Source organism: Prosopis cineraria, unplaced genomic scaffold (genome assembly GCF_029017545.1).
Source record: "Prosopis cineraria cultivar Desert tree isolate PC_DT_omini unplaced genomic scaffold, ASM2901754v1 PC1, whole genome shotgun sequence".
Taxonomy (NCBI): Eukaryota; Viridiplantae; Streptophyta; class Magnoliopsida; order Fabales; family Fabaceae; genus Prosopis; species Prosopis cineraria.
In genome coordinates, this window is record NW_026555332.1 from 54,105,501 (window position 1) to 54,130,764 (window position 25,264).

Consider the following 25,264-nt stretch of genomic DNA (forward strand, 5'->3'; position numbering starts at 1 on the left):
TGCTTCCAGTGGTGGTGATCTCCTGCTATAGTCGAGGAAGGCAGTAAGCTTTATCTATACTCTGTTTCCTCGATCTGCTCATGGTCCTCCGTCTGTCGCTGATCTGCTCGTGGTCCTTCATCCGTCGCTAATCTGCTCGTGGTCTTCTTCAGTCGGTCTAACTCAGAGGTAAGTAATCTTCTCTTTTTGGACGATCTTGTTCAGGTTTGATCTTGGTCAAATTTTGTTTTCCTCTCCACTCTGATCTATGCATGGATGGATTTGTTCTCGAGACTGCTGGCTTAGTTTTGTGTGGCTTGAACCATTTACAACTCTTGAACATTTGCAAATAATAAGATGGGTGAAAGTTGATTTTTTATGCTATTTCTGTGTTAGTTTTGTGCCTAGTTGAACTCTGTGCTGAACATGGGAGACCTGTTAAAAGTTAATTTTGTAGCTATTGAAACTTGATTTTAGTCAAAATCTATGCATTTGCAAATTGTGGGAAAGCTGGTGAAAGTTAATTTTGTGCCAAGTCGAACTCTTTGCTGGTTTTGGTTTGTGATCACTGATTACTGGAGCTTTATTCTCAAACATTATGTTTTGCATATATAGCGATCATTTAGTCAAATTTTTTGCTGTGTGAGTCTCTGTTGAATTTGGCTCCTCTGAAAATTGCCAAGTTTTTATCATGTAATATTTTAATTATAATTCCTATAATTAATATGTTAGTTTTTTACATAGTATAATGAGTAACAATAAGTCAAAAGCTTCATGGGATCGAAGAAATACTAGAATCTTTATTAACATTTGTTTGGACCAAGCTCGAAAATCGCAAAGAAATGGTGGTAGTTTTACCAAAGCAGGATGGCTCAGCATAATTTCTACCTTCAATGAGAAGATTGGACAGAAATATGACAGACAACAATTCAAGAATAAGTGGGATAATATGAGAAAAGAGTGGGTACTGTGGGATAAGTTAGTTTCAAGTGAGACAGGATTGGGTTGGGATTATACAAACAATACTGTGGATGCTTTAGACGATTGGTGGGAGAAAAAGATATTGGTATGATGTTATTATATGAGGCTTTATATTTATTTTATTTATTTGTGTATTCTGTAATATTATTGATAATTTATGTGCAGGAAAATTCATTATATGAGAAATTCAGACATAAAGGATTACCATTTGCCGATGAATTAACCGAGTTGTTCCAAGGTACTATCGCCAATGGACCTAGAGCATGGGCACCTTCAAGTGGAGTTTTGCCTAACATTTACAATAGGAATGAAGGTGAGGATGAAAAGGTGTATCGGCCTGATATGGCAAATGAGGGTATTGATTTGGAGGAAGGTTCAGGAGATAGTGATAAGATTTTAGGAACTACTGGAGTAAGCGGTGAATTTAATAGAGTAGTTCTAAATACTTCTCAAGGAACCTTAAGTGGAAGCAGTGGTAAGAGGAAGAGGGGCGAAAGCAGTAATGGTAGAAAGAAGAACAAGTTACCTAGTACAAGTCAAATAGTAGATGCAATGAGTGTGATAGCTCAAACAACAAAGGAAGAATCTCAACAGGCTAAGGAAACATCAATTCCCAAAGTCATGTCTATAGTCAAACAATGGGAAAAAGTTGCAACTAATAAACATTGGGTTTCACGATGCATTTCACTCTTCATGTCCCGAGAGGCTAGGGTGATGTTTTTGACGATGAAGGATGATAAAGAAAGCGTTTTGGAGTGGTTGAGATATGAATGTTACAAAAATGGTTGATTATTGGAGTTTTAAAACTTATTATGAGTATATGATCTTACTTAAAAAGTAATCTAACATGTTTGTATTATATTATAGAATTTAACTTATGTAGCCTCTTGAATTACTTATGTACTTTTTATATATGGTAATCGAGTATTACAATGTTGTGGAAAAGTCATTGGTATTTCTATAGATGACTTATTTAGATGTATCTATAATTGAAATTAAGTGCACGTATTATTTATGTATTTGGCTAAAGATAGCAAGACATATGGAAGAGTCATCTAAAAAAAGGCTACATAGAGCCCAAAAAGTTAGTGCTCTCATTGGGTTGTATGCAACAAGACATTTGTGCAAAGAGCCACGAAGAAATAGTGAATATATAGGTCATTTGTGGGTGAATGAAATTTTAGAAGGACACCCAGTTCGTTGCTATGAAATGTTTAGAATGGAACCACGTGTGTTCCATCAATTATGCAGTGAATTGACACGGCATGGATTGAAGGATACTAGGCGAATGAAAGTACAGGAGATGGTTGCAATTTTTTTAAATACAATTGGATATGGGTTGGGAAATAGGATGGCACAAGAAAGATTTCAACATTCAGGAGAGACTATTCATAGACATTTTCATAAAGTTTTAATGGCTTCCTCGAAACTTGCAATGGAATATATTAAACCACAAGACAAGTCCTTTCATCATGTATCAAACAAAATAGAAAATGATAAGCGATATTGGCCATTCTTTAAAAATGCCATTGGAGCAATTGATGGCACACATATTCCATGTGTAGTCCCTGCTAGTGAAAAATCAAAATATATTGAAAGAAAAGGAATCCCTATGCAAAATGTAATGGCTGTGTGTGATTGGGACTTGTGCTTTACTTTTGTCATGGCTGGATGGGAGGGCACTGCACATGATGCTCGTATTTTTCAACATGCCCTGACAGCTCGATCCATGAACTTTCCACACCCGCCTTCAGGTATTTTTATTTGTTCAATTTATTTGTATTAGACTTTCCAGCTTACAAGCATTAATAGTAATTTTTTTTTACAAGGTAAATATTATTTGGTAGATGCTGGTTATCCAACACCAAATGGATATCTTGGTCCGTATAGACGGGAACGCTACCATCTTCCTGATTTTAGAAGATCAATTGGATTTGCAAATAATAATGAGGTCTTTAATTATTTTCATTTAAGTTTACGGTGCACAATAGAAAGAACATTTGGAGTTTGGAAGAAGAGGTTTGCAATTTTATGCAACATGCCTAGCTATGACTACGATATACAAGTTCAAATCATTGTTGCATCAATGGCGATACATGATTTTATTAGAAGACACTCTAACTCTGACGCTAATTTTATGCATCATGAGATGGAAGATCAGGAAGACTATGAGGACCAAGAAGACCATGGCGTTGATGGATATTCATCCATGACATCTTCTTTATCAGCTATGACTAGTATTCGTGATATTATTAGGGACCAACTTGTATATTATCATCTTCATTAGTTGTTGTAAAATTACTGTTTTATATTTAAGAATTTAATTTTCTTGTCTTTTATTGAATTTATTTTAAGCAAGATATATTTAGTTATTTATTTACATAAATTTAAATGTTAATATTAATATAATTTAAATTTTTAATTAATTATATATGTAGTTTAAATAATATATTTTGCTTTTTAAATAAAATGTAACAACTTTAATACTATTACATACAAATCTATCATTAATTTAAATTTAAAAAACAATGTCCTTTATGGTAATTTAAACAGCTAAAATTAATTCTAAAAAAATTATCCAAACATCTTCAGTTCTGTTAAAATCAATTTTAGAAAAACAGCATCCAAACATATTGCGTTCTAACATAATCAATTATGATTAAAATCTATCACTTAATCAATTATTTTCATAATCTATTATGCCCGATTGAAATTCAAACGGAGCCCTAGTTATAAGTCTTAGCCTAACCAGGCTATGGGTTTGCCAATAAACTCCTTGCCTATTTTCATCCTAGTAAAGATAAGACTTAAGAGGACAGAAAAGGAAGTCTGATGATCCATACGAATGAAAGTGAGAAGAAAGAAACGTGAAGTGGCTGAGCATCAGGGAAGAAGCGCTGCGAAATAAGTTATTATTGTATGAAATAATAAATTTATTTATAACAATAATATTAAATCATATATTATAAAATCTCACACCTTACATTTGTTAAATTATTTTTATTTAATATCACATCTATTATAATATTATTCCTATAAATATATTTATTATTTAATACAATAATAACTTTATAATACAATAAATCTCAACCATTGAAATTGAGATACGAGGGTAGAGAAGCTAGGAAAAGGAGTAAGGGGAGTGATTAACAAGACTTAAAAGAAACGGAAGTCAACTTCAAGCGCTGCAAGCTTGGAAAAGGAACATTTAAAAAAGTGAGAGCATTGTTATCAAATTCTTAAATTAACTATATGAGTTTATTATTTTTATATTTTTAATTTATAAAATTATATTAATTTATATATAAATTTAAATTAAATAAAATTTGGTTAAATTTACAAGTTAATTTTTTTAAATTTATTATTTTTATTTTTTTAACTTATAAACTCGTTGAACAAAATATATATATATATATTATAGAATTTGATTCATAAAAATAATAGGATCTGATTCAATTAAAAAACACTAAAAAAAACTAATATTAATCAAAAAGAAAACCAAAAATACCAAAATAAGTTTCTCTCTTTTAAAATTTCTATATTGAGTATGATAAATTATGAATGTAGATTAAATTTAATTTTAATAATTTATTTTTAAAATATATTTAAATAAAATTATGATCATGTTTGATATTTTAATTATTTAATTATATATTTTTAAAAACTATTTATTAATAAAGATAAACTCTTATAAATTTACAATCTAATTTTACATTTGGAGTTTATGTCTTGGATTCTTGATCATGAGTTTAACAACTTTGAGTGAGAGTCAGGAAGAGTCAATGTTTTTTGGCCAACATGGGAGGGTTAATTGTAATTATGAATATTATAATATTATTGTGCTTATAATAATATTATAACAATGATTATTTATTATCATAATTTAAATACCATAATATAACACGTAATTTTAAAATGTTCTGAATAGTTTTTATCTTTATTTTTTAATTTAAATATTTTTATTTACCAAAAATAAATTTTATATCATATAGTATAGCTTATATTTATTTTTTATATATATATATATATATAATTCAAGTTTTCAGTTTTAAACTTGCTTTTGAATTATATTATTTAAACAAATTTCAGTTTTTTAAATTAATTTTTATAATATATATATATATTTAAATACAAATCACATTAGACTTGAGAAACCTGTTTTTTTTTTTTTTTTGGGTTTCTTGAGAAACCTGTTTTCACCTCATTTTCCGTCTGTAAATTTCAGTAACTGAAAAATTCAATTTACAAATTCTAGAAATCTAAAAAATCCTATAGACGTATTTTCCAATTTTCGTTCGGCCTAATTGAAAACACCAGCTCGCGTCAAACTAGAAGCTAGCAAGAGATAAAGGCACCCCAAAATAGATTAATTTTTCCACAAATTAATTCTAAAAATTATTTAATAAATACAAATGTAGTTCTGCTTTGCTAGCGCTGTAAGTAAATTTCTCTAAATCTCACAAAAATCTTAAAGGACTAAAATTCAAGTAAGTCATATTTCCCCTCTTTGACAGATGAACGTTAGAAGCATCAGAAAACCCAATATATCATGAATAAAAGATGTTGGAAGTAAAGCAACATGGCAACTGCGCACTTACGTCCTAAATTTCCTGCTGAAAGAAAAGATACCGTAGCTAATTGATGGTTTCCGAGCTCAACGATGAACGTATCTTAGGAAAAGGTACACGTCCCAAGTGTCAATCGTATGATTTTGCTTCATTTATTACACAACCACAGATAAGAGCAACATTAATATGTTCTTCCGGTTTATCTTCAATTACAGGCAACATCAACAGCAACACCTCCAACAAGCACAATTCTCCCCGCTCGAAACCCAACGTCATGCAGTTGCCGTCCTTCAGAGAGTCCCACTCCAGCCATCATTGCACTGAACCACAGCAACACACATTTGTATTCTTCCGATGAACTCGAGATGATTTCCATTGCAGGAGGCAACTTGTCGCGAAGGGATTGCTGAGAATGGGTGTGCACAAGCAACATGAATACGCTGATCTTCAAGAACTACACATTCTTCACGTCAGTGAACTCTCTCACGCAACTTTTTCCTGCAGAAAGCTCCGCATCAAGTTGCTCTAGTTCAGTAAAGGCCATAAGCCAGCGTCTCGTCTACTCCACAACTACATTAAATTATCATTTCTGTTTCTTTTTCTTTTAACGGAATATAATTTCTCATTTCCCTCCAGAATCATCAAATCTTCTTTCTTCCTCCTGTCTTGAGCAGTTAAAAGCGATCCATCTGCAGACAGTTCAACAATTTGCACATGATACAATAGGAGATCAGCTCTGAAGAAATTTAGTCCCCTCGCACTTTAGATGTTATTGACTGTTGGTAAGTGTGTATCATTTCAATGAATACTAGAAGATTGTTCAGCTAATCGATGGCATCATTGCAGTGGAGTTATGCAACGACTCCCGATACTTATCCCAAAAGGCCAATTTATCAGGGTCAAGACTGGCCATCTCATAGATGTTTGTGTTCCTCAAAAATGTGAAGCTTGAACCTTTATATGACTTGACTTTGCAATCATCCTATGCAATGGTCAGTTAGCACAGGAGGGCCAGAATCCTTAACAGAAGTAACTTTCATCCATAACTGGTTCGACTTCTGCATTCAAGATCCAGACAGCTGAGTTTGCACATTCTGGTTCAAGCAATCTACAAATATATCGCTGCTTGCGCCAGGCATAGTCGAGTTTGCACATTCTGGTTCAAACAATTTACAAAACTTATACATAGTCCTTGGACTAATAACAGTGTGCCTGGAAGAATTCTTTCCAACAGGCTCATCTGGAAAACTCACCAGCTGGTGCCAACAATTCAAACAAAGCAAGTCCAGACAGAATGTCTCTTCATACTCAAGATCCTTAATGCACTTTCCACAATGGATGCACCGTTCTATGCACGCCAAGCAACCCCTACACAACTGAGAAGCCTGTTGTTTCTGTTGGCAACTCTCTGCAGGGCAATCATAGACACGTCTTGGCCTCTGGCATAGAGGACAGAGCTCTATGTCAATTGCACGGTCATCATCACACAAGGTGTCCAAGGCATACGGATACCATCCCTGGTAGAATCGTGGCCTCTGCACTCTCTGTTGCAAATACCTGTCCACATCTAGTAAGAACTTCAACTCTTCAAAATCCTTGTCTGTTACATTAGGAATCCCACCAATTTCTATGTGCTTTATCCCAGGTTTCCCTGATGACTTTAGGGCCCTCAATTGGATTAAAATCCCTTCAACAGTCAGTCTAACACAACCAGGGACACTTAGCTGAAAGAGGGAAAAACACATGTCTAAGTTCCTCACTTAAATAGAGACGGACATATTTATTCCATGATATAAGATATATTTGTATAGAATCATATGATATCAAAACAATAAGCACAAAGACAGAAGAGTTGCTGCAAAATATATGATAGAGTATAGACTGATTGCACTCACAGAAAATCAGTAGAAATAAATAGTATATACGCAAGTCAAAGCATCTTCAATTGTCATTTTTTTCCTATATCAACCTATGCAAAGATTCAATTATGCTTACATTGCCTTTATTTGATGTGGCAATTGATCGAGCAGATCATTATCCTCACGATAAATAATTATAAAAGCACCATGTATAAAGATTCTAATCATCACATCTCTCAAAAGCACATAATTTGTTTTTTCTGATATTCTCAAGTCTTCAATAAATGATTCAGATTGGATCAACCCTACTACAATAATGCAATTCTTTTATAGCTGAAGATCAAGAGAAGAAACAAAGAAAAAGACTAATTGCATGCACTTGTTTAGCACACAATTCTAACTGGACATCCTACACAATAAACAGATATATTGAAAGTGAGTGACAATGGAAAATCTTCAGATAATAAACAAGCACATGTCAGGTTTGAGATCACGTTACAAATACTGACCTTTGTTAGTCTAGGGTTGCTTTGAAGAACACGTCTCAGACCACTGTCTGTGATCCTTATGCAATTAACCAGGGTCAAGGATTGAAGAAAGCCTTGAGCCCTGTTAGTTAACTTAACCAGTATACCATCCGTAATCTTCAAACTCAATGACTGATCTATGTGTATACTCCACCATAACAGAGGATTAGCTTTAACACAATCACGCAAAGAAGTGCAAACCTGTTCAACTGAAAGAAGGTCCGTGACACCTAGATAATTCAACACCAAACGCATAGCATCATGTGGACTACCTGCTTCACCATCATAATCAATTTTGGTTGAATTTTGCACTTCAGCTTCACCGCTCGAAACGCTGCTGTCTTCGTGACTAGCTGGTAAAAGCGTCTCCACATTTCCATCTGATACGAGGCCGCTATCAAACAACCAATCAAAAATCTGAAATCTGTCGAAAACTTGATCTGAAACAGACATTTCATTGGCATCGTCGTTGCCTCCGGAAGGGAAACTACCAGCACCAGCACCATTCCAACCCCAATATAGATCCGCAAAAAGTTTACAGTCAATCTTTGTATGGGTTTCATCCGCCCCAAAGACATCATACTCTGACGGGAAATGCCAATCAAAATCTTGAATCCAATCCGAGATTTCTGGGAAGGTAGACTTTATTATGTTCATGCCAAATGGATCCCTGGGCAAGCGATCAAGAATATCATCAACTACCACTGCCGCCGGGTCATCGAAATCCCCCAAATCAGCATTGACTAATTCATCACATGGGTTATCTTCCAATGCCTTATTGAAACTACAAAAGCTCCAAGAATTACCAAAACAACCAGATTTCTTGAGCAAATAGCCATCGACGACTGGCCCGATTGACCGATACGTACTCTTCTCCGGCGAAGCCGGAAAGCTCAAATCACAGGAAAAATTCAGAGCCATTTTCTAATAATAGTCTCAGCACCTAAGCGGAATTCCACCGAAACCCTATTACAAGATTATAAGCCCAAAGGAAAACCCCATTTCGATGCGGATAGATGCTTCTGCCCAGGAAAAACAGAAAACCCAATTATGTACGGTACAAGAGACCCTTTTTCACCCGGCCAACATACACTAAATGCATGGTTCCTGAATCTGGGCAGCCTAATCAGCAATACCCATGCTTTCAGTTTTCCAATTGGGTTGAAGGGAAAACAAAAAATCACACCTCGAACGCAACGAACAAATAGAATATGGCGGAAAAGAAGATACGAAGCTACAAAGAGATGAGAATAATGACGAGCGCAAGGAAGGTAAGGGACCTAATCAATTCATTCCTAGATCTAGAGTTTGCAGAAAGTATCGAGACGCCATAAAAGGGAAGTATAGAATAGCAAGAGAGTTCGGGAAGTTGGATTTGCCGCGAGAGATACAAGATTAGCAGAAAAAATGGTTTGGACAGGAGAATGTAGGGTTTGACCCACCCCACTCATGCAACAACACAATCCAGGGAAGAGGATGAAGGGAGGGAGGGAGGGAGGTAGAGCAAAATGTGAGGGAAGAGAGGGAATTGGAATTTGGAAGGCACGGAGAATTTAAGCTCAAAAATAGGAGAGAGAAAGGGAGGGAGAATGAGGCGGGTCGAGAAGTGAGTAAACAGAGAGACGCGTGTAGGAGTAGGAACAAATGCGATTGAGAAAGCAGCCAATCAAAGATTTCGAGTTCGTGACTATGGCCTTCGGATTAGATTGGATTGACTTTCAATCCCTTCATCATTTCCATAATTTTTTGTTATCGCTTCTCCGAAATCACAGAGGTCGGTATATTAACCGTCTTTTAACCGCGTATTTTCGTCATATTTTTTGTATTTGTATATTTATATAAAAAATGCAACATTCATATGTTGTTAACAGTTTTTTCTTTAAAAAAAAAACTTAGCTAAAAGTCTAAGTGTCTAATGTAGTATTTAATGTATTTAGTATAGCCTCGTATAATTATATTATTCATAAGTTAATATAATGATTTGGTCCAAAAAAATGAGAGAATTACTTGTCAATGACATTTAGCAGGTAGGTCTTATAATAATTAATTTTTTTATATAGAACTTAATTATAATTTTTTTAAAAAAATTAATATAATGATAATGATCTTTTTTTTTTTTGATAAAACATTGATAATGATAATGATAATATAAAGTACAGGCCTACATTCTTAATAGACTGATTTTTTAATAATTATTTTTTATTAGGTTGAAGTATACTTTTAATCATTTAATTTTTTTAAAAAAATTTTATCCTTTAATTTTATAAAATATTTTTTTAATCTTTTAACCTTAACACCATTAATTTTAAATAATTATTGTTTATACTAATCACTATTATTTTAAAAAATTAAATTTAATATGTCAATATTTAAAAATATTATATCAACATTTAAAAGTTTGATATAGGAATTTTTTGTTTATAAAACTAATGATGTTAAGATTAAGAGATTTAAAAAATATTTTATAAAATTAAGAAATTGAATTAAAATTTTATATAAAATTAGATGATTAAAAGTATATTTTAACATTTTCATTGTGAGCAGCTCAAAATTTTAAAAATTATAGCAAAATACATTATGAAAAAATATAAGAAAATTAAAATTAAAATTTAGTTGTATAGAAAAAGGAAATTATTAATGTATAGTATAAAGGTAGATATAGATCGTACGTAAACATTTATCGTGAATTATTAATAGACTGGCATAGTTTTTGTTTTAAATGGGAAAATATAATTCTCCTCAGCAGACCTTGAATTGTCTTGTACAAGTATCTGGCGAAGTTACAGAGATAAGCCAGAAAGACTTGGAACTACATCTATCCTAAAGTCGTGATTTTTCATATAATTTATTATTATTATTTTTTTGAATTGGAGGTCACAGATAAATCGTGTTAATTGACAAGATGAGTCATGTCAATATATAAAATATTACAACAACCAAGCAGGCGAGCCATATAATTTATTTATGTTAATGATAGATGACGATTCTCGATTAGCCAGAAACAGAGTAGCATTCATTAAGAAGATTGATTATGATTCTGTTTAAAAGTTACTCGTCACTTTGAGGCAGACTTAGCACTTAAGTCTGGCGGATATCACTGTTGACCTTGAAAGCTCTCCTCTTACTCATTCGGTCTTCTCAAGCTCAAAAGTCTCCTTTTCTTTTCTTGGTGCCCGGCCAGCAAACAGAGTGAGGAATTGATGCAAACGTTTCTGTTTATATTGATCATGGCAAAATAAAACTCGTAATGCTGCCAAAAATATTCATGGTCCCTATAAAATCCTCAATCACCATCACTGTATCTATACAAGTTACAAGAAGTGCTCTTCGAAAAATTTGTTTGAGTCTCGTGCAGTTTTTATTTTCGTTTTTAACTCATTTTATATTTTCCTCACATTAAAGGTTAAAAAGTCTAATTTGATGCTTGAAAAAAATATTTCATTTATCCATTCATCAAATTGAACTATTCTTGAAATACTAAAAGAAAATAAGAAAATTACATCTAGGTCTTACAGAAAAAAAATTTATCATCAAAAAATCTCATGAAATTCACAAAATACTCTAAAATTTAAAATTCTGTGTGTTTACTACTAGACCGCAGACATTTACAGCTTGCTGTTATAAATTATCATTTTCCTTCATAAATTGTAAATGCTCTTTATCAAATTGCAAATTCTTAGGAGTATTTTGTTAATTTTATAAAACCTCTTAGTAATAAATTTTTTTTTGTGAAACCTAGATGTAATTTTCCCAAGCAAATAACCATGTTGAGTTGGAGATTACAAGAATATGGAAGACAGTAGCAAAGCTGTTGATCAGTAAGAAACTGAGTTTTATTAGGATTGAGTGAGAGTTTTAGGCAACTACTTAATCAGCTGATTCTCACGCCATACAAACTGTGTCAAGCTCTTGTAAATTTTATTCGCCTGCTTTTTATGAACACACACACAATACAAGAAAGTCGCTTCATAATACAACATTATAAAACTTATTGTTGTGTAAGCCCCAGAACAGCCTCAAAATGTGCACTTTATAAGGTGGGTGGGATCCATATATAACCGTGTGTTTGAACATAGCCTGCTCTTTCAAGCAACTCATCAGCTTCTGCAGGACCTCTGCTTCCTGGTTTGTAAGGGATTGACTTGAACTTCCCTTCATCAATTTTGTGCAGAAGTGGCGTGAATATCTCCCACGATGACTAATATCACACACAGAACAAAACAGTAGATATAAGGTTAGGAATCAAGAATCAGGACTCAAAAATCTCTTTTATTGCAGTATTAGCAAAACAACTCATGCGATGATCTTACCTTCAACTCGTCTCTTCGAACAAAATGCTGCTGATCTCCTCTTATTCTGAAAAACAAATACAGATTCCCATTATAAGCCAAAAATTTTATTGACTAAATCCTAGTACTCCAGTAGTCTAAGCTTGGGGGAACTTTGCACGTCTGTGTTATGCATAAAAATAGATTAACAGTGCATAAACATGAACTTTGGATAAAGGATAGTACGTGTCGAGAATTAGACGCTCGTAAGCCTCTGGGATGGTGACACCTTGATAACGCTGCCTGTATGACAAGTCTAGTTCACTTTGCACAGTTGACATCTCCAGCCCAGGTTGCTTGACCTACAAGAGACAATGAACCAGTCAGTTCACTGTTATTGGAATCGGTAGAATTATTCTTATAACAAGTTATCAAAAAAGAATGACTCACCGTAAGCTTCATGTAAATAGCCTCTGAAGGCTGCAGTCGTATAACAAACTCATTTCTGCCCTGCTTTTTACCTGAAAAATTTTACATTGAGGTTTATGCCTAAGCCAACATGGAAGAATAAAACCTACCTAACGATTAGTAAAAAGCACAAGCAGCTCTATTTGTCACCTCTCTGTTCATGGATTATAAAGATGACCAACGCCTTTAAACTTTTAAATTTTCACCAGCATGACATACTTAAATGTACAGACAAGTTAGTGCATGAAATATGTTTGAAAATAACTATCGCAACACCCACTGACAGTTTCAGTTCATGCTTCAATAGCACAAGGATAGTCCGTGCATTCATGAAAATACTATGGATACCAAAATGAAAACATGTGCTCCACGGAAGTATCATAGCTTTCAGAGTGATGGGTTCTATGATTTCTCTGATTCCACATTCAGGCTCAAGATCAATTAAGCGTTCATAACATAAGATACATGAAAAAGCTTGTATCCAAGAAAATTCACCCAAATATCCAAAGGTCTGGTGACATACACTTGAAAATATCACCGGGAACATCCTTGAACTGAAGCCGTATCTCTGCCTTACTTGAATTTAGGGCCTTCCCTGCCTTTAGAATGAAAGGAACACCTGAGCGAAAAGTTTGGTGTGAAGATGTATCAAATGTTATTTGATTGATCAAATGAACAAAGATCTATACCATAGAATGGAAAATAAACACTAAAATGAATATGGGTTATCTCTGCAATATTTATCCACATCATTTAGAAAAAATAAGTAAAAGAAAGGTCCAAAAAATTGGGTTTATTCAGAAACAAAAGCAGGAATTTCTCTCATACCTTCCCATCTTTCATTGTGTACTCGCAGAATAACAGTAGCAAATGTTGGAGTGTTTGAATGGTCAGGTACAGTTGGGTCATCCTTGTAGCCTTCATATTGTCCAAGAACAACCTCATCATCTTTCAGAGGAAGGACTGATTCAAGAACCTGCACTCAACATAGTAACTAGTAAGTAGGATAGAGGAACACAGAGACCCATTTTAAATAGAATGAACAGACACACACCTTCACTTTCTCATCACGAATGTGCTCTGGCTTGAGAGAAATAGGTTTTTCCATTGCGACCAAGCAGAAAACCTGAGCAGGTAGAAAATTAATGATCAACATACACAAATTTATGATCTAACAAGGTTGTGGAACCTCATAGATAAGATAATGCAATGTAAGTGGCTAAGTGCACTAATGCTTTAAAAATAAGATTGAAACTTAGAATAGGAGGAAATATATGTAATATTATTACATTCACTTGCTGGACAGAAGTATCATCTTGACAATCTAACTTGGTGGTAGCAGAAACATAAATGAAATTTGTTTTCAGTTAATATGAAAGCCTCACCTGCAGCAGATGGTTTTGAATAATATCTCGAATAATCCTGTCAAATAGAAGTCATGAATTAATTAGTCATAGTTTTAGCCATGAAATAGCTATTCAATACAAAACAAGTCAACAACACAAATAACAGCAGGCATTTGAGATAACATTTAGAAGCCTGATCTCAATATTTGATATGAAAATAAAATTGAAATACTCAAGACTTGTTTTCTTAATGTTCTTCATCTCAGAACTGATAGTTGCCATAACTTGTCATTTGACAACATCTTAAGCAAATTAATTAGGGACAATTCACCACACATACCCATACTGATCAAAATATCCACCACGACCTTCAGTTCCAAAATTCTCACGGAAAACTATCTGCCACAGAACCAACATCCAAGTATCCAAGTTAAAATTGGTATCATATACTTGCAAATATCTTAGCTGAATTAGGCAAAAGTAAAAGGAAAGCACACTTTGACAAGGCAAAAAAATAGTTAGACGTGATTAGAGAGACTGTTAATTGTCAAGCACACTGCACAAAACCTGCCTTAATTTCAAAATCATTACAGATGATTATCGATCTATTGATGTACCCTCGACAAAAGAACACTCACCTGAACATTGTCAATGTTATCGCGATTCCAAAGAGGTAAGAAAAACCGATTTGCAAAACGAAGTACTAACTGCCAATATAAGTGAAATAAAAAGGAATTAGAAAAGTTCAGGGAAAGAACAAGAAGCAAACCATTATATACTAATTTATTACCATATTCTGCACTAATTCCTTTCCCAAGTAGTGATCAATACGGTAAATCTGTGGTTCCTCAAACAACTCTCCAATCTGGGCACTGAGTTCCTCAGCAGACTGTAGATCCTTGCCAAAAGGCTTCTCAACAATAACACGGGTCCATCCTCCAAGATCAGCTAAGAGATGGAAGTAGATGAAGCCATCATAGAACACATCAGATGCTTTTTCAAGGAAAAAGAAAAAAAGAAAGGAAAAGAAAAAGGAAAAGGAAATATGCCACTTTCAAGTCACAAAAAGCTCTAGTATGTATTTGTTCGAAAGGGAGAGACTAAGAAGAAACTAGAAGCTCTAAGATCAGTTCTGTTGAAGCTAGCTATCTAAGGAACATGTACCTTTTTCCCCAAAAATCTGTCCGAAACTTGCAAAACCAAAATCTATCCAACACTTAAACATTAGAAGCAGCTACGTGATACATGGTATTGACTTCAATTGACATCCAGTATTTACCAAGAAACCTAGAAAAGGATCTGGCAGAAAATCAGAATAGCTTCCCTAAATTTATTCAAGGTTTTCAACAGATGCCAAACTAGGGCATTGAAAGTTTCATTCCCCGCGCCCTCAAACAAAAAAAGAAAAGCTTTTATGTCACCAAAAAAATCATGTTGATCGTACATGTGGCAACCATAGATTATACAATCATACATTTATTCATGCAACAACGCTTGATCATTCTGCAAACAGAAGGGTATACTGAAGGAGGGAGTGCAAGATAGAAAAGCCTTCGAGATGAACCCTCCACGCTATTTTTTGAACATTCTTGTCGTGAAATCTCTTTATCCAGTAGGCGGAAACCATCCTCAGAATCATAAGATCCACTTACGTATTTGATCTATAACGAAGAGGAAAAGAGAAAGTGAACATTAGACAATGAGAAGAGTGCTTTATATAATTAGTGAGAAAATTAAAAAGATTCTATAAATTAGAAAAGTGTGCTTACTAGTTGCAAAAACCTTGCAACATCATCCAACTGCTCAGGGGATGGATCTTTGTCCTTAACAAGATAGCTGCATCAGATCAAAATTTCTTACACTCATAAGCATTTGAAGCGCTCAAGGATGAAATCAAGAAACAGTAAGATGCACCACAAAATAATAAGAAGGTTTGTGAAAGCAGAGAATCAAGCAAATCGGTACAAAATATTGTAAAACTACTCTTTAAATTGTTTCAGGGAATTTAAAGGTGAGGATCCAAGAAATATACATAATTATTTGCATAATCTGAAGAACAATAATAAAATTGTAATTGCACTTTTTTTCACAAAAAGATTCTCTCAATAATCGAGATGTAGCATAGACTGAATTCCAAATGACATTATTTTATGAGAAATGTTTTTTTTTTTTTGGGGGGGGGGGGCGTGGCGGGCATTTTAAAATTATCAGTAAAATACCTTACCTACGTAAGCGGTTTCTCAATTCATCATCAGAGATTTTTGTCCTTGCATAGCCAAAAATGTGAACTTCATTTGGTGGTAAGAACCCCTGCAAATAAGGCCACAAAGATCAAAAGAAAAATTAACCCTGGTTCTTGGTTATGGAAGAGAAACTTCTGGCCGTCAAAAAAAAAAAAATTACAGGTAGTCTTCCATTAAATGTAAATTTGAAAGAAAACTACTTGATTAGAATCACTGAAACACAGATCCATTTGGTTAAGGATTATCAATATGATAAACAACGATTTAGTGTATGATTCATAAATCAGATGCTAGTAAACCTGGCGATATAGGTGGAAAAGTGCAGGAAATGTCTTCTTCTTAGCAAGATCACCAGAAGCACCAAGCACGGCGATGGAGAGAGGCCCAGTTTCGGGTACATTTTCTATGTCTCCTGGAAGGGAATCACTTCTAAAGCTAGATCTTTTTTCGACAATCCATTGACTTGATCCCATCTTCTGACAACTAGCAGAACCAGAAGGATAGAACAACTTCGAAATTTATCGGTATGATCTGCAGCAGATTTTGTCTGCGTCAAATTACACCAGCAGTAAATAAATAACTAAATATCCTATATTGATATTGATAACAGAAACTAAATTGCAAGGCAATGATGATGATAAGTGCCCAAGCCCCAGACTGAAACAGAAATGACAGATATTGAAAAGGCCGATGGATGGGCAATCAGAACTAGCACAACAGACTGTGCACATCATCCTGAAAAATCAGAGGTGAATGAAAAGCTTGCCACAAGTTTGCGACAAGACAATACAAAAATGGTAATAAAAGAGGCTGCAACACAAGAATCATACTTTCCAATAAAGCAAGCGGAAAGGATATTGTTGCTTGGATCTAAAATTGATCACAAGACAAAGAGGCAAATCTATCCAGGCTCGTAACGCATGTCAAATCAAAAGATATCTTTCAAAAAAATGAAAGCCGCCCAGAAACGACAATCAACAAGTTTGACTCCGTGAGATCAAACCCATGATCAAAATTAAACTAGACCACAAGGAGAACTGGAAGGGCAGAAAAGAAAGAGAGAGATTAAAGCCGAAGAAGAACTGAAGAAAGTACCTAATGATGCGAACTTGGCGGGAATAGAACTGAATTGATGAGAGAAATAAGAGCAAATCACGAGGATTTAGAAGCTGGGTATCCCTTTTAAGGCTCAGCTCAGAGGTAGTTGATGGGCTCAACAACTTTCTCCTTGGTCATTGGTCATTGTGCGTCATTCGGCCTGAACCCGAAGTCTGCACGGTCGCCGCAGAATGGCGATGCTGTTGGAAATTCGTTTTCAACGCATCTTTTCTTATTTATGTTTGTGCCCCGCTTTTTGTGCAAATTATTCGCTGTCGCTCCTACTTCGTACGCATGCATTTAAGGAGACGGTTGGGGGCCAGAAAGGAAGAAACGGCAGAACCAGAGATGTTAATCCACTTGATAAGGAATTTGACTTATAATCTATAAAATTTGCAGGATCAAATTTCATTGTCGTTTTAAAAACCTTGCTAGAGAACAACCTGCAAGTACTTTGCCACCCGTACCTAACTTCATCTAAGCTTCTTTAAAAAAAGAAGAAGAAGAAGAAGAGTGTAAGAAATCACAATAGGCCAACTTCTTACACTTCTCTAAACCACAATATAATTACACAACCTCATTGAGATCATGTTACTCACTCTGGTCTTAATTAAATGCATGAGTTAGCAAACTAATTTGTATAAATTACAAAATAATTAAGTTTTTTTTTGGTAAAAATGTCCCCCGATTTTATTGAAAACTTTTCCTAGTGACAAAACATTGAAACCTTGCTAGAGAACAACCCGCAAGTACTTTGCCACCCTTACCTAACTTCATCTAAGCTTTCTTTAAAAAAAGAAGAAGAAAAAGAAGAAGTGTAAGAAATCACAATAGGCCAACTTCTTATACTTCTCTAAACCACAATATAATTACACAACCTCATTGAGATCATGTTACTCACTCTGGTCTTAATTAAATGCATGAGTTAGCAAACTAATTTGTATAAATTACAAAATAATTAAGTTTTTTTTGGTAAAAATGTACCCCGATTTTATTGAAAACTTTTCCTAGTGACAAAACATTGAAACCTCTTTTAACATGTACAAAATTAATACGATGATTTGAAAATATATAAAAGATAGGGAAATTGAATTCGTAGATTTAAAGTCAAATCAAATCTTTTAGTTAGTTCTTATATTTAGGACTGAGAGTATTATATCTTGTCCAATGAAAGAAAATGATTGTCTAAAATAATGAGATATGCATGAATACTGACAACTTTGATCTGCTTCAAATAAAAGAGGGGAAGATGTGGCAAAAAAAAAATATAAAGGAAAGAGAAATAAACAACATCTATCAACTATTACCACTTTTTCCAAAATTGCATTAATCAAAATAATTCAAGTGCAAGATGTTACATTAAACATTTACGGCAATGCGTTGTTTAATTATGATAAGTTTTTTTTTTTGGCCAAAATAACTGTGATGAGATTTGATAGGTTGGAAAATGATGATGAAATTTATCGTGGAAAGCAAGTTTTTGTTAGAAAAGGTGAGCCTCAGTGACTACTCTCATTCTACTCCATTGTCGTCGTTCAGAGTCTTTGGACCATCCAATCCGCAACGACACTTCTACTAATAAGGCTTATATGACACTGAGAACAAAATGGCACTAATAGATATTTTTTAAAATTTTATGTTACCCTGGATTGAAATGAAATATTTATATCAAAATGAAACTTGACTTAATTTTTTTTTTTTAACAAAAACACGCATTTGCCAACAATTATTCAAAACGACAAATGAAATATCTTACCGAGTTTACAAGTTCTGTTGAGGAAGGAAAGTGGGACCAGGCCATAAAACTGAAAAAGTATATGGTCTTAATGTGCAAAATACTGGAAGGTGTGGGGCAGTTCGAAGCGAATATAGCAATAGTATCTTTGACGAGCGTGATATCATAATTGCAAGAAGTCCCTCAGTTTGTTGCAGCGAAAAGGACGACTTGCAAACATCTTTTATATTAACTTAATTAACTAACATGTATAAAATAAATAAAATCAACTTTCTTTTTAACAATAAAAAAAGAAAAAAGGAGTTCGACTTTCTTGAAGAACAGCGACGACGCGACATCCAGGATTTGGCAATCGAAATTAATGAACGCATATCGAATACAGATAGGAATTTGATCCCAGAAAAAAGAAAAAAAAACATAAATAGAATTCACATCTTGGCTACCACTCCAGCATCACGGCTGAACTTTTAGCCATTCTTGATGGACTCTAGCTTTGTTGAAATATGTGAGTTTTTAATATCAACATACATTCTGACTCTATGAAAGGCCTCTCGCTCATTTCGCATAATCTTTCTGACAATCATCCTCTCTCTGAACTATCAATAAAATTAAAGATCTTGTCATGAGAGATTGGATCATTACTTTCGACCACATTTTTTAGGGAAGCGAATAGCTGTGCCGATTTTCTCGCTCACCACACCACTCAAGATAATTTAGATCTCATCTTTTTAATCATCCACCGTCGGGATGCAGATCCCACCTAAAATCTGATATGTTCTGATTTGTAACACTCCAGCACGAATTCCCGTGGCCTTGTATTAAAAAAAAAAAAATCTTATACATATCTTCTACCATATGCTTTTCCTAAAGCTCGAGGATCTAACTCCGCGTATCTTTTTATATTGCACATTCTTTTGTTTTTTTTATATTACATGTAAAAAATCATAAATAAGGATTTTTTTAATTACACATAAATTTATCCTCATAAACAGACTGGTCCCTAGTCCCTGGAGGCGGACCCATGCAATGTGCGACAGGGTGTGGTGGAGGTCTCGCAATATTTGACTTTTAAAATCAAATATAATATAATTAGGCAACAAAATTAATAAATGAGCCGTAGCTCCTTAGCCGCCACAATGAGATATACGGTTATTCAATTAAATATAAATAGGGATGCCCGTGGGCACCCAAAACTGACCAAGGGCCATCAGATTAAGGCATTGAGGACCAAGGTTTATTTTCCAATTAAAAATGTTTTAATTTTATTTCAGTTTTTTCCGCTTTCAATTGAAAATTAAAAATTTAATTTATTTCAGAATTTACAAAACTTATCAAAGTATTAAAAGTAAAGTTATCCTACAATTAACATAGCTGCGGCAGTTAAAGTTTTAGTGTAAAAATTACAGGTATGTATCTTATGAATCATATGAAATTCCATAGTTTATAAAATGTGGAGGTTTTTTTTTTTTACTTCGAATTACTTATCATTTTTAACATATTTCACTAATATTAATGAAAAAAATTAAAACTTATGAAATTTGCAAAAATTTAATAAATTTTTAACTCTATCCCTATTAAATATGTACTATTTAATAATATATTTTTCCTTTTCAACTTAACATTCAACATTTAACATAGAGTAAAAATAATTTTAACAGAAGTTTATTAACGTAACTTATAAACATAATAAAAAAACCTGCTCTCTACCCTAATATAGGATATAAAAAAATATTATTTAGACGAGAGGAATAAGGTTTTTCATTTCCATATTGTTGGTGAATTTATTTTTGCCACATGCAGGTGCATCTGCCAGTCAAGCTAGTTACCTACTCCGGGGGTAGTTATAATTGTTAGCTGTGCTTATATAATTACTAACAAAATTTCAACTAATGTCTACTGTGCAAGAGCATGAAGATAAAAAAACAATTATTGTGCACTGTACCACTCGATGGTATATATGCTTATTCACATGATCACATCCCTATGTGCATGCATCGTTATGCCGGAACAAGTTCATCACAAACATTGCAATTCAACTGTGTGCAAAGCATGGGCTTGCAATCTAATTTAATAGTAACGATAAAAATTATTTAAACTTTCTCATCACACAAATTCATGCACATATAATATGTTTGAGAATGTTTTATTTGTCTATGTTGATTAAACTTTACTTTTCACCGACTCTTGGCGAGTTTATTTTATCGAAATACTATTTCGACTGCTGGAATTATCATCATCATATATATCCACGAATTTAAAATGTTGCAAAAATTAAAAAAATAGAGGAAACAATTAATTGCTATATATTGGGCTGGAGCTCATGGTTTTAACGATGGTGGAAGGAGAAGGGTGCGATGCAGTGACAAGTGAAGCAGCAAGAGATAGAAACGTAAACGAGGAGCAACAGTTTAATTAAGAATAAATAATGGACAGTAATTGACTTCCCAACGCGTTGATGGAATGGAAGAGCACAATTGAGGATGAGGAAGGACTCTATAGGCTTGTTCCTAATTAGTATCCACGAGGACGGACAAGTACAAAGATCATGTGAGGCACTGTCACGATTCACAGGTACCAGGTACCAACTTCATCTTTCTCCAAATATATCTTGGGCAAACCGCATTGCAGGTCTTAAAACAGTAAAAGAATTTAGTTTTAAGTTCAATGCATTCTAATATTACACTGTAGATTTAAGGGTTTTTGTTGCAAATTTTCTTAAAAGTGAAAGTATAATTATACTATTATGTAATTTCAAAACTCAGATCACGTATAACACAATATTTATGGATGCACAACACGATATTTATATGTATCTAATTGACCTGTAGATTAAAATATACATCATACAGACCATATACAACATAATGTTCATGGATGCACAACAAGATATTTGTGAATTCTCAACACAATATCTATGCATATTTAATTAATTTATATGTTAATTAAAATAAAGTCACGTAGAGCATGTACAACACGATATTTATGGATGCACAACACGATATCTATGTGAGTCCACGCATAGACATTTAGTTAAGAATACATAATATTGTGTTGTACATTCATAGATATCATGTTGTATGTTATGTGTATCACTTATATATTTTATTAAATTTATTAATCAATTAGACACGCATGGACATTATATTGTGCATTAATAAAAATTGTACTGTGCATGATCTAAGCTTTTAAATCATACAAGAGTAAAATTATACTTCCACTCTTAAAGAAAATTATAATAATGACTTTTGAGCCTGCAATATAATAATAAAATATATTAAATTTGCAGTATAATTTTTTATTCTTTTGAGGCCGCAGTGTGACTCCCCCATATATCTTCCAATGCCACAGGCCCACAACTTCGGTTTTCCTTCTTCTCTCTCATTTGCCCCCACCAACAGGCAACACCGTCCTTGTTTTCTTCATTGCCACAAATCACTTACGTCATCGTCACCTCAAACACCACCTTAGGAGGGTTCCGTTATTCGTTGTCTTCTTCAAGATTTTTTCGGTAACAAAAATTATATAATTTCAACAAGTGAACGCGGCACACAGATATTAGCAATTTCAATTTCAATCCCTTAAGTATCAATTCAGTGTTCAATTCATGCTTGGATTCATTGATGGATCAATGCCACAACTGCAAATCTTTCCACCTGACTCGTCATTGCATCGATCATTTTTTTGACTATCATGCAATAAACCTAAACCCTGTGGACACCTTACAAGTTGAATGAATAATTGAGGTTACTTTTTTTATATCCGAAGAATCATTTATTAATATATACAGAGTATCGAGGTGTCAGGATGAGATGCCATTGATCGAAGGCATGTCCTTGTCCCTTACTGCTGTTGCATATAAGAAAGTTAGTTGTGTGATTAGGTTTCGTTTGACTAATTAATCTTCCCATCGATAACTAATTAGGCAAATCATATTAGTTGCCCGAATCATATATCAAAAAATATAGTTTTTTTATTGTTTGAGCAAACCTCATATACTTTACCTTATGTCGTTAATGTATTTTCCTCCAATATATTATTGCCACTGGATGTTTTTTGTACAACTCACGAATTACACTCCTTTACTCCTTTTAACAGAGTTTTCTACCATTAGCAATCAAAAATGAAAAGAAGAGTATTTGACAGTATAAAATTTATATTCATAGTATTAGGAAGACAAAACTAAACTATAAATAAATTAAATATCAAGAATATGTGACAGCATAAAATTATTTATATATAAATTAAATAAATTATAAGCAAATAAATTCACCCACCAATGTATCCGTGATTCACTCACCAATTCAGTCACCAATGTACATCCTCTCTCCACCACTTGTTCCTCAGGGATGCAATTTTCACACAAAAAAACACTCCAAGCTTCTCACTCGTTCTAATCATCGGACAAGAGAATTTGTCAATTCCCTTTTTACCCCGAAACAATTCTTGCGGATCCTCAAACGATTGAGAGGGAAGAATGGTGTCCTCGAAAACTCGCAACGGTAACAGTGTATATTCACGAGTGTACAAATGCCTTTCAAAGCTGGTAACAATTCCTCAAGGATGAACATAACAGTGTCCTTGAAAATTCAATATGAAGTTATAGTTAAAAAAAATTAAAATTATAATTGTAAATGGCTGATAAAATAGTTATAAATTAATTATTTGATTGGTGAACAAATGTATGTTAATAAAGGTATTATTATCTTTACAATCTAATTTCAAATTACATTCAAGTTTCAAAAGACTTGATTAAAGTTTTTAAATTTTATAGAACTTATTTGTGAATAAGTACGCTTCACAAGATTTATATATATATATATATATATTTTGGCCCACACTCTAACAATTTAAAAGAGTATTTATTATGCTTTAAATATAAATTTAACAATATAGCCAATATTTCTGTATATTAATTACATTTCTCAAGTCTAGCTTTAAATTTCAAATTTTATTAGGCATAGACTGCTCAACTTACAAGTTTGGACTAATTTAGCATTAAATATTGTCCAATATAAGCATCATAAAAACAGTATCCAATCAATTAAATTAAATTATTACCTGAAAATGGACTCCTCCATCACATGAGTTTGTTTGAGTTGATGTAGATGCATCGTAATTTAGTAATACTCACTTAAACTCAATCAAATTGGATTGATAAAGACCTACCCGTTGAAGGGGAAAAAAAAAGGCGGCCCACATATATAAGCTAACTTGTTTACAAAATTTATATGTGAGATGGACTACTGGCTATTCCTAGAGCTGGCTGTCTTGGCTTGTATATAATTATTTAAAAAATAAAAAAAATAAAAATAAAAAAGACATACCAAGTAAAGGAACATTGCACGTGATTTGCTAAATTTTAACGCTCCTTTAATCCTTTTAATAGAGTTTTATACCATTAATAATAAAAAATGAAAAGAAAAGTATTTGACAGTATAAAATTTACACTGATAGTATTAGGAAGACAAAACAAAACTATAAATAAATTAAATATCAAGAACATGTGGCAGCATAAATTTATTTACATATAAACTAAATAAATTATAAGCAGATAAGTTCACCCACCAATGTATCCGTGATTCACTCATCAATTTAGTCACCAATATGCATCCTCTCTTCACCACTTGTTCCTCAGTGATGCAATATTCACACGAAAAAACACCCCAAGCCTCTCACTCGTTCTAATCACTACACAAGAGAATTTGTCAATTCCCTTTTACCCCGAAACAATTCTTGTGGATCCTCAAACGATTGAAGGGGAAGAATGATGTCCTCAAAAACTTGCAGCGGCAACATGAGTTAATTGGATGAGGGTCAGAACATTGCAGCGAGGACAGGGATTGGGACAGAAATTGGGCTCATTAATTTTCTTTCCATTTTTTGATTGCTAACGATGGAAAAGACAGGGAGTTAATTCATGAGTTATACAAAATATTCAAGTGACAACAATACATTAGAAAAAATATATATTAAGGACATAAGCTTAAGGGAAACTGACAATCAGGTATCCAAGGCCATTAGTTACAATTAGAGATCCAAAATTATTGAAATTTTAACAATAAATCATGATCCTTACTTAGAATTAAAAAAATATGGATAGACTAAAATGCCTTTCAGAAATAACTTTAATAAATTTCTAAATGATTATTGTATATTCATGAGTGTTCTTAAAAAGTTTCTAAAGGAAATTAT

General features: G+C 33.4%; 3 protein-coding genes across 4 annotated transcripts; 1 reads left to right on the plus strand and 2 right to left on the minus strand.

The window, feature by feature from the left end:
* Positions 1-727: 727 nt before the first annotated feature.
* Positions 728-1,749, plus strand: LOC129302489 (L10-interacting MYB domain-containing protein-like). The gene is made up of 2 exons (XM_054941429.1): positions 728-1,045; positions 1,126-1,749. Exons 1-2 carry the CDS (start codon positions 728-730, stop codon positions 1,747-1,749), a joined length of 942 nt encoding a protein of 313 aa, XP_054797404.1.
* Positions 1,750-5,481: 3,732 nt separating this feature from the next.
* LOC129303578 (F-box protein SKIP14-like) lies at positions 5,482-9,481 on the minus strand. The gene is made up of 2 exons (XM_054942989.1): positions 7,897-9,481; positions 5,482-7,252 (listed from the first exon to the last, which is right to left on the minus strand). The coding sequence occupies exons 1-2, from the start codon at positions 8,833-8,835 to the stop codon at positions 6,593-6,595; spliced, it is 1,599 nt and encodes a 532-aa protein (XP_054798964.1). The 5' UTR covers positions 8,836-9,481; the 3' UTR covers positions 5,482-6,592.
* A 2,244-nt stretch (positions 9,482-11,725) lies between these two features.
* Positions 11,726-17,529, minus strand: LOC129294760 (glucose-6-phosphate 1-dehydrogenase, cytoplasmic isoform-like). 2 transcript variants are annotated; one of them, XM_054933249.1, is made up of 16 exons: positions 17,335-17,529; positions 16,539-16,770; positions 16,221-16,306; positions 15,766-15,832; positions 15,471-15,657; positions 14,787-14,944; positions 14,635-14,703; positions 14,337-14,395; positions 14,036-14,072; positions 13,705-13,776; positions 13,479-13,626; positions 13,174-13,269; positions 12,633-12,703; positions 12,429-12,544; positions 12,225-12,270; positions 11,726-12,112 (listed from the first exon to the last, which is right to left on the minus strand). In XM_054933249.1, exons 2-16 carry the CDS (start codon positions 16,710-16,712, stop codon positions 11,945-11,947), a joined length of 1,554 nt encoding a protein of 517 aa, XP_054789224.1. In that variant the 5' UTR covers positions 16,713-16,770; positions 17,335-17,529; the 3' UTR covers positions 11,726-11,944. The 2 variants fall into 2 exon arrangements, with proteins under 2 accessions (XP_054789224.1, XP_054789218.1); XM_054933243.1 differs by having other exon boundaries at positions 16,539-16,786.
* Between the last annotated feature and the right edge of the window lie 7,735 nt (positions 17,530-25,264).

What these genes read in the sequence shown, in the direction of transcription:
- LOC129303578 (XM_054942989.1), bottom strand. Translation starts at nt 8,835, where the DNA reads ATGGCTCTGAATTTTTCCTGTGATTTGAGCTTTCCGGCTTCGCCGGAG. An exon ending in GCAACCCTAGACTAACAAAG is followed by an intron (nt 7,253 to 7,896) that starts GTCAGTATTTGT and finishes TCCCTCTTTCAG; the next exon opens with CTAAGTGTCCCTGGTTGTGT.
- LOC129294760 (XM_054933249.1), bottom strand. Translation starts at nt 16,712, where the DNA reads ATGGGATCAAGTCAATGGATTGTCGAAAAAAGATCTAGCTTTAGAAGT. An exon ending in TTGCAAGGTTTTTGCAACTA is followed by an intron (nt 15,658 to 15,765) that starts GTAAGCACACTT and finishes TCTTCGTTATAG; the next exon opens with ATCAAATACGTAAGTGGATC. An exon ending in GAGCGTCTAATTCTCGACAC is followed by an intron (nt 12,271 to 12,428) that starts GTACTATCCTTT and finishes TTTGTTTTTCAG; the next exon opens with AATAAGAGGAGATCAGCAGC.
- LOC129302489 (XM_054941429.1), top strand. Translation starts at nt 728, where the DNA reads ATGAGTAACAATAAGTCAAAAGCTTCATGGGATCGAAGAAATACTAGA. An exon ending in GGTGGGAGAAAAAGATATTG is followed by an intron (nt 1,046 to 1,125) that starts GTATGATGTTAT and finishes ATTTATGTGCAG; the next exon opens with GAAAATTCATTATATGAGAA.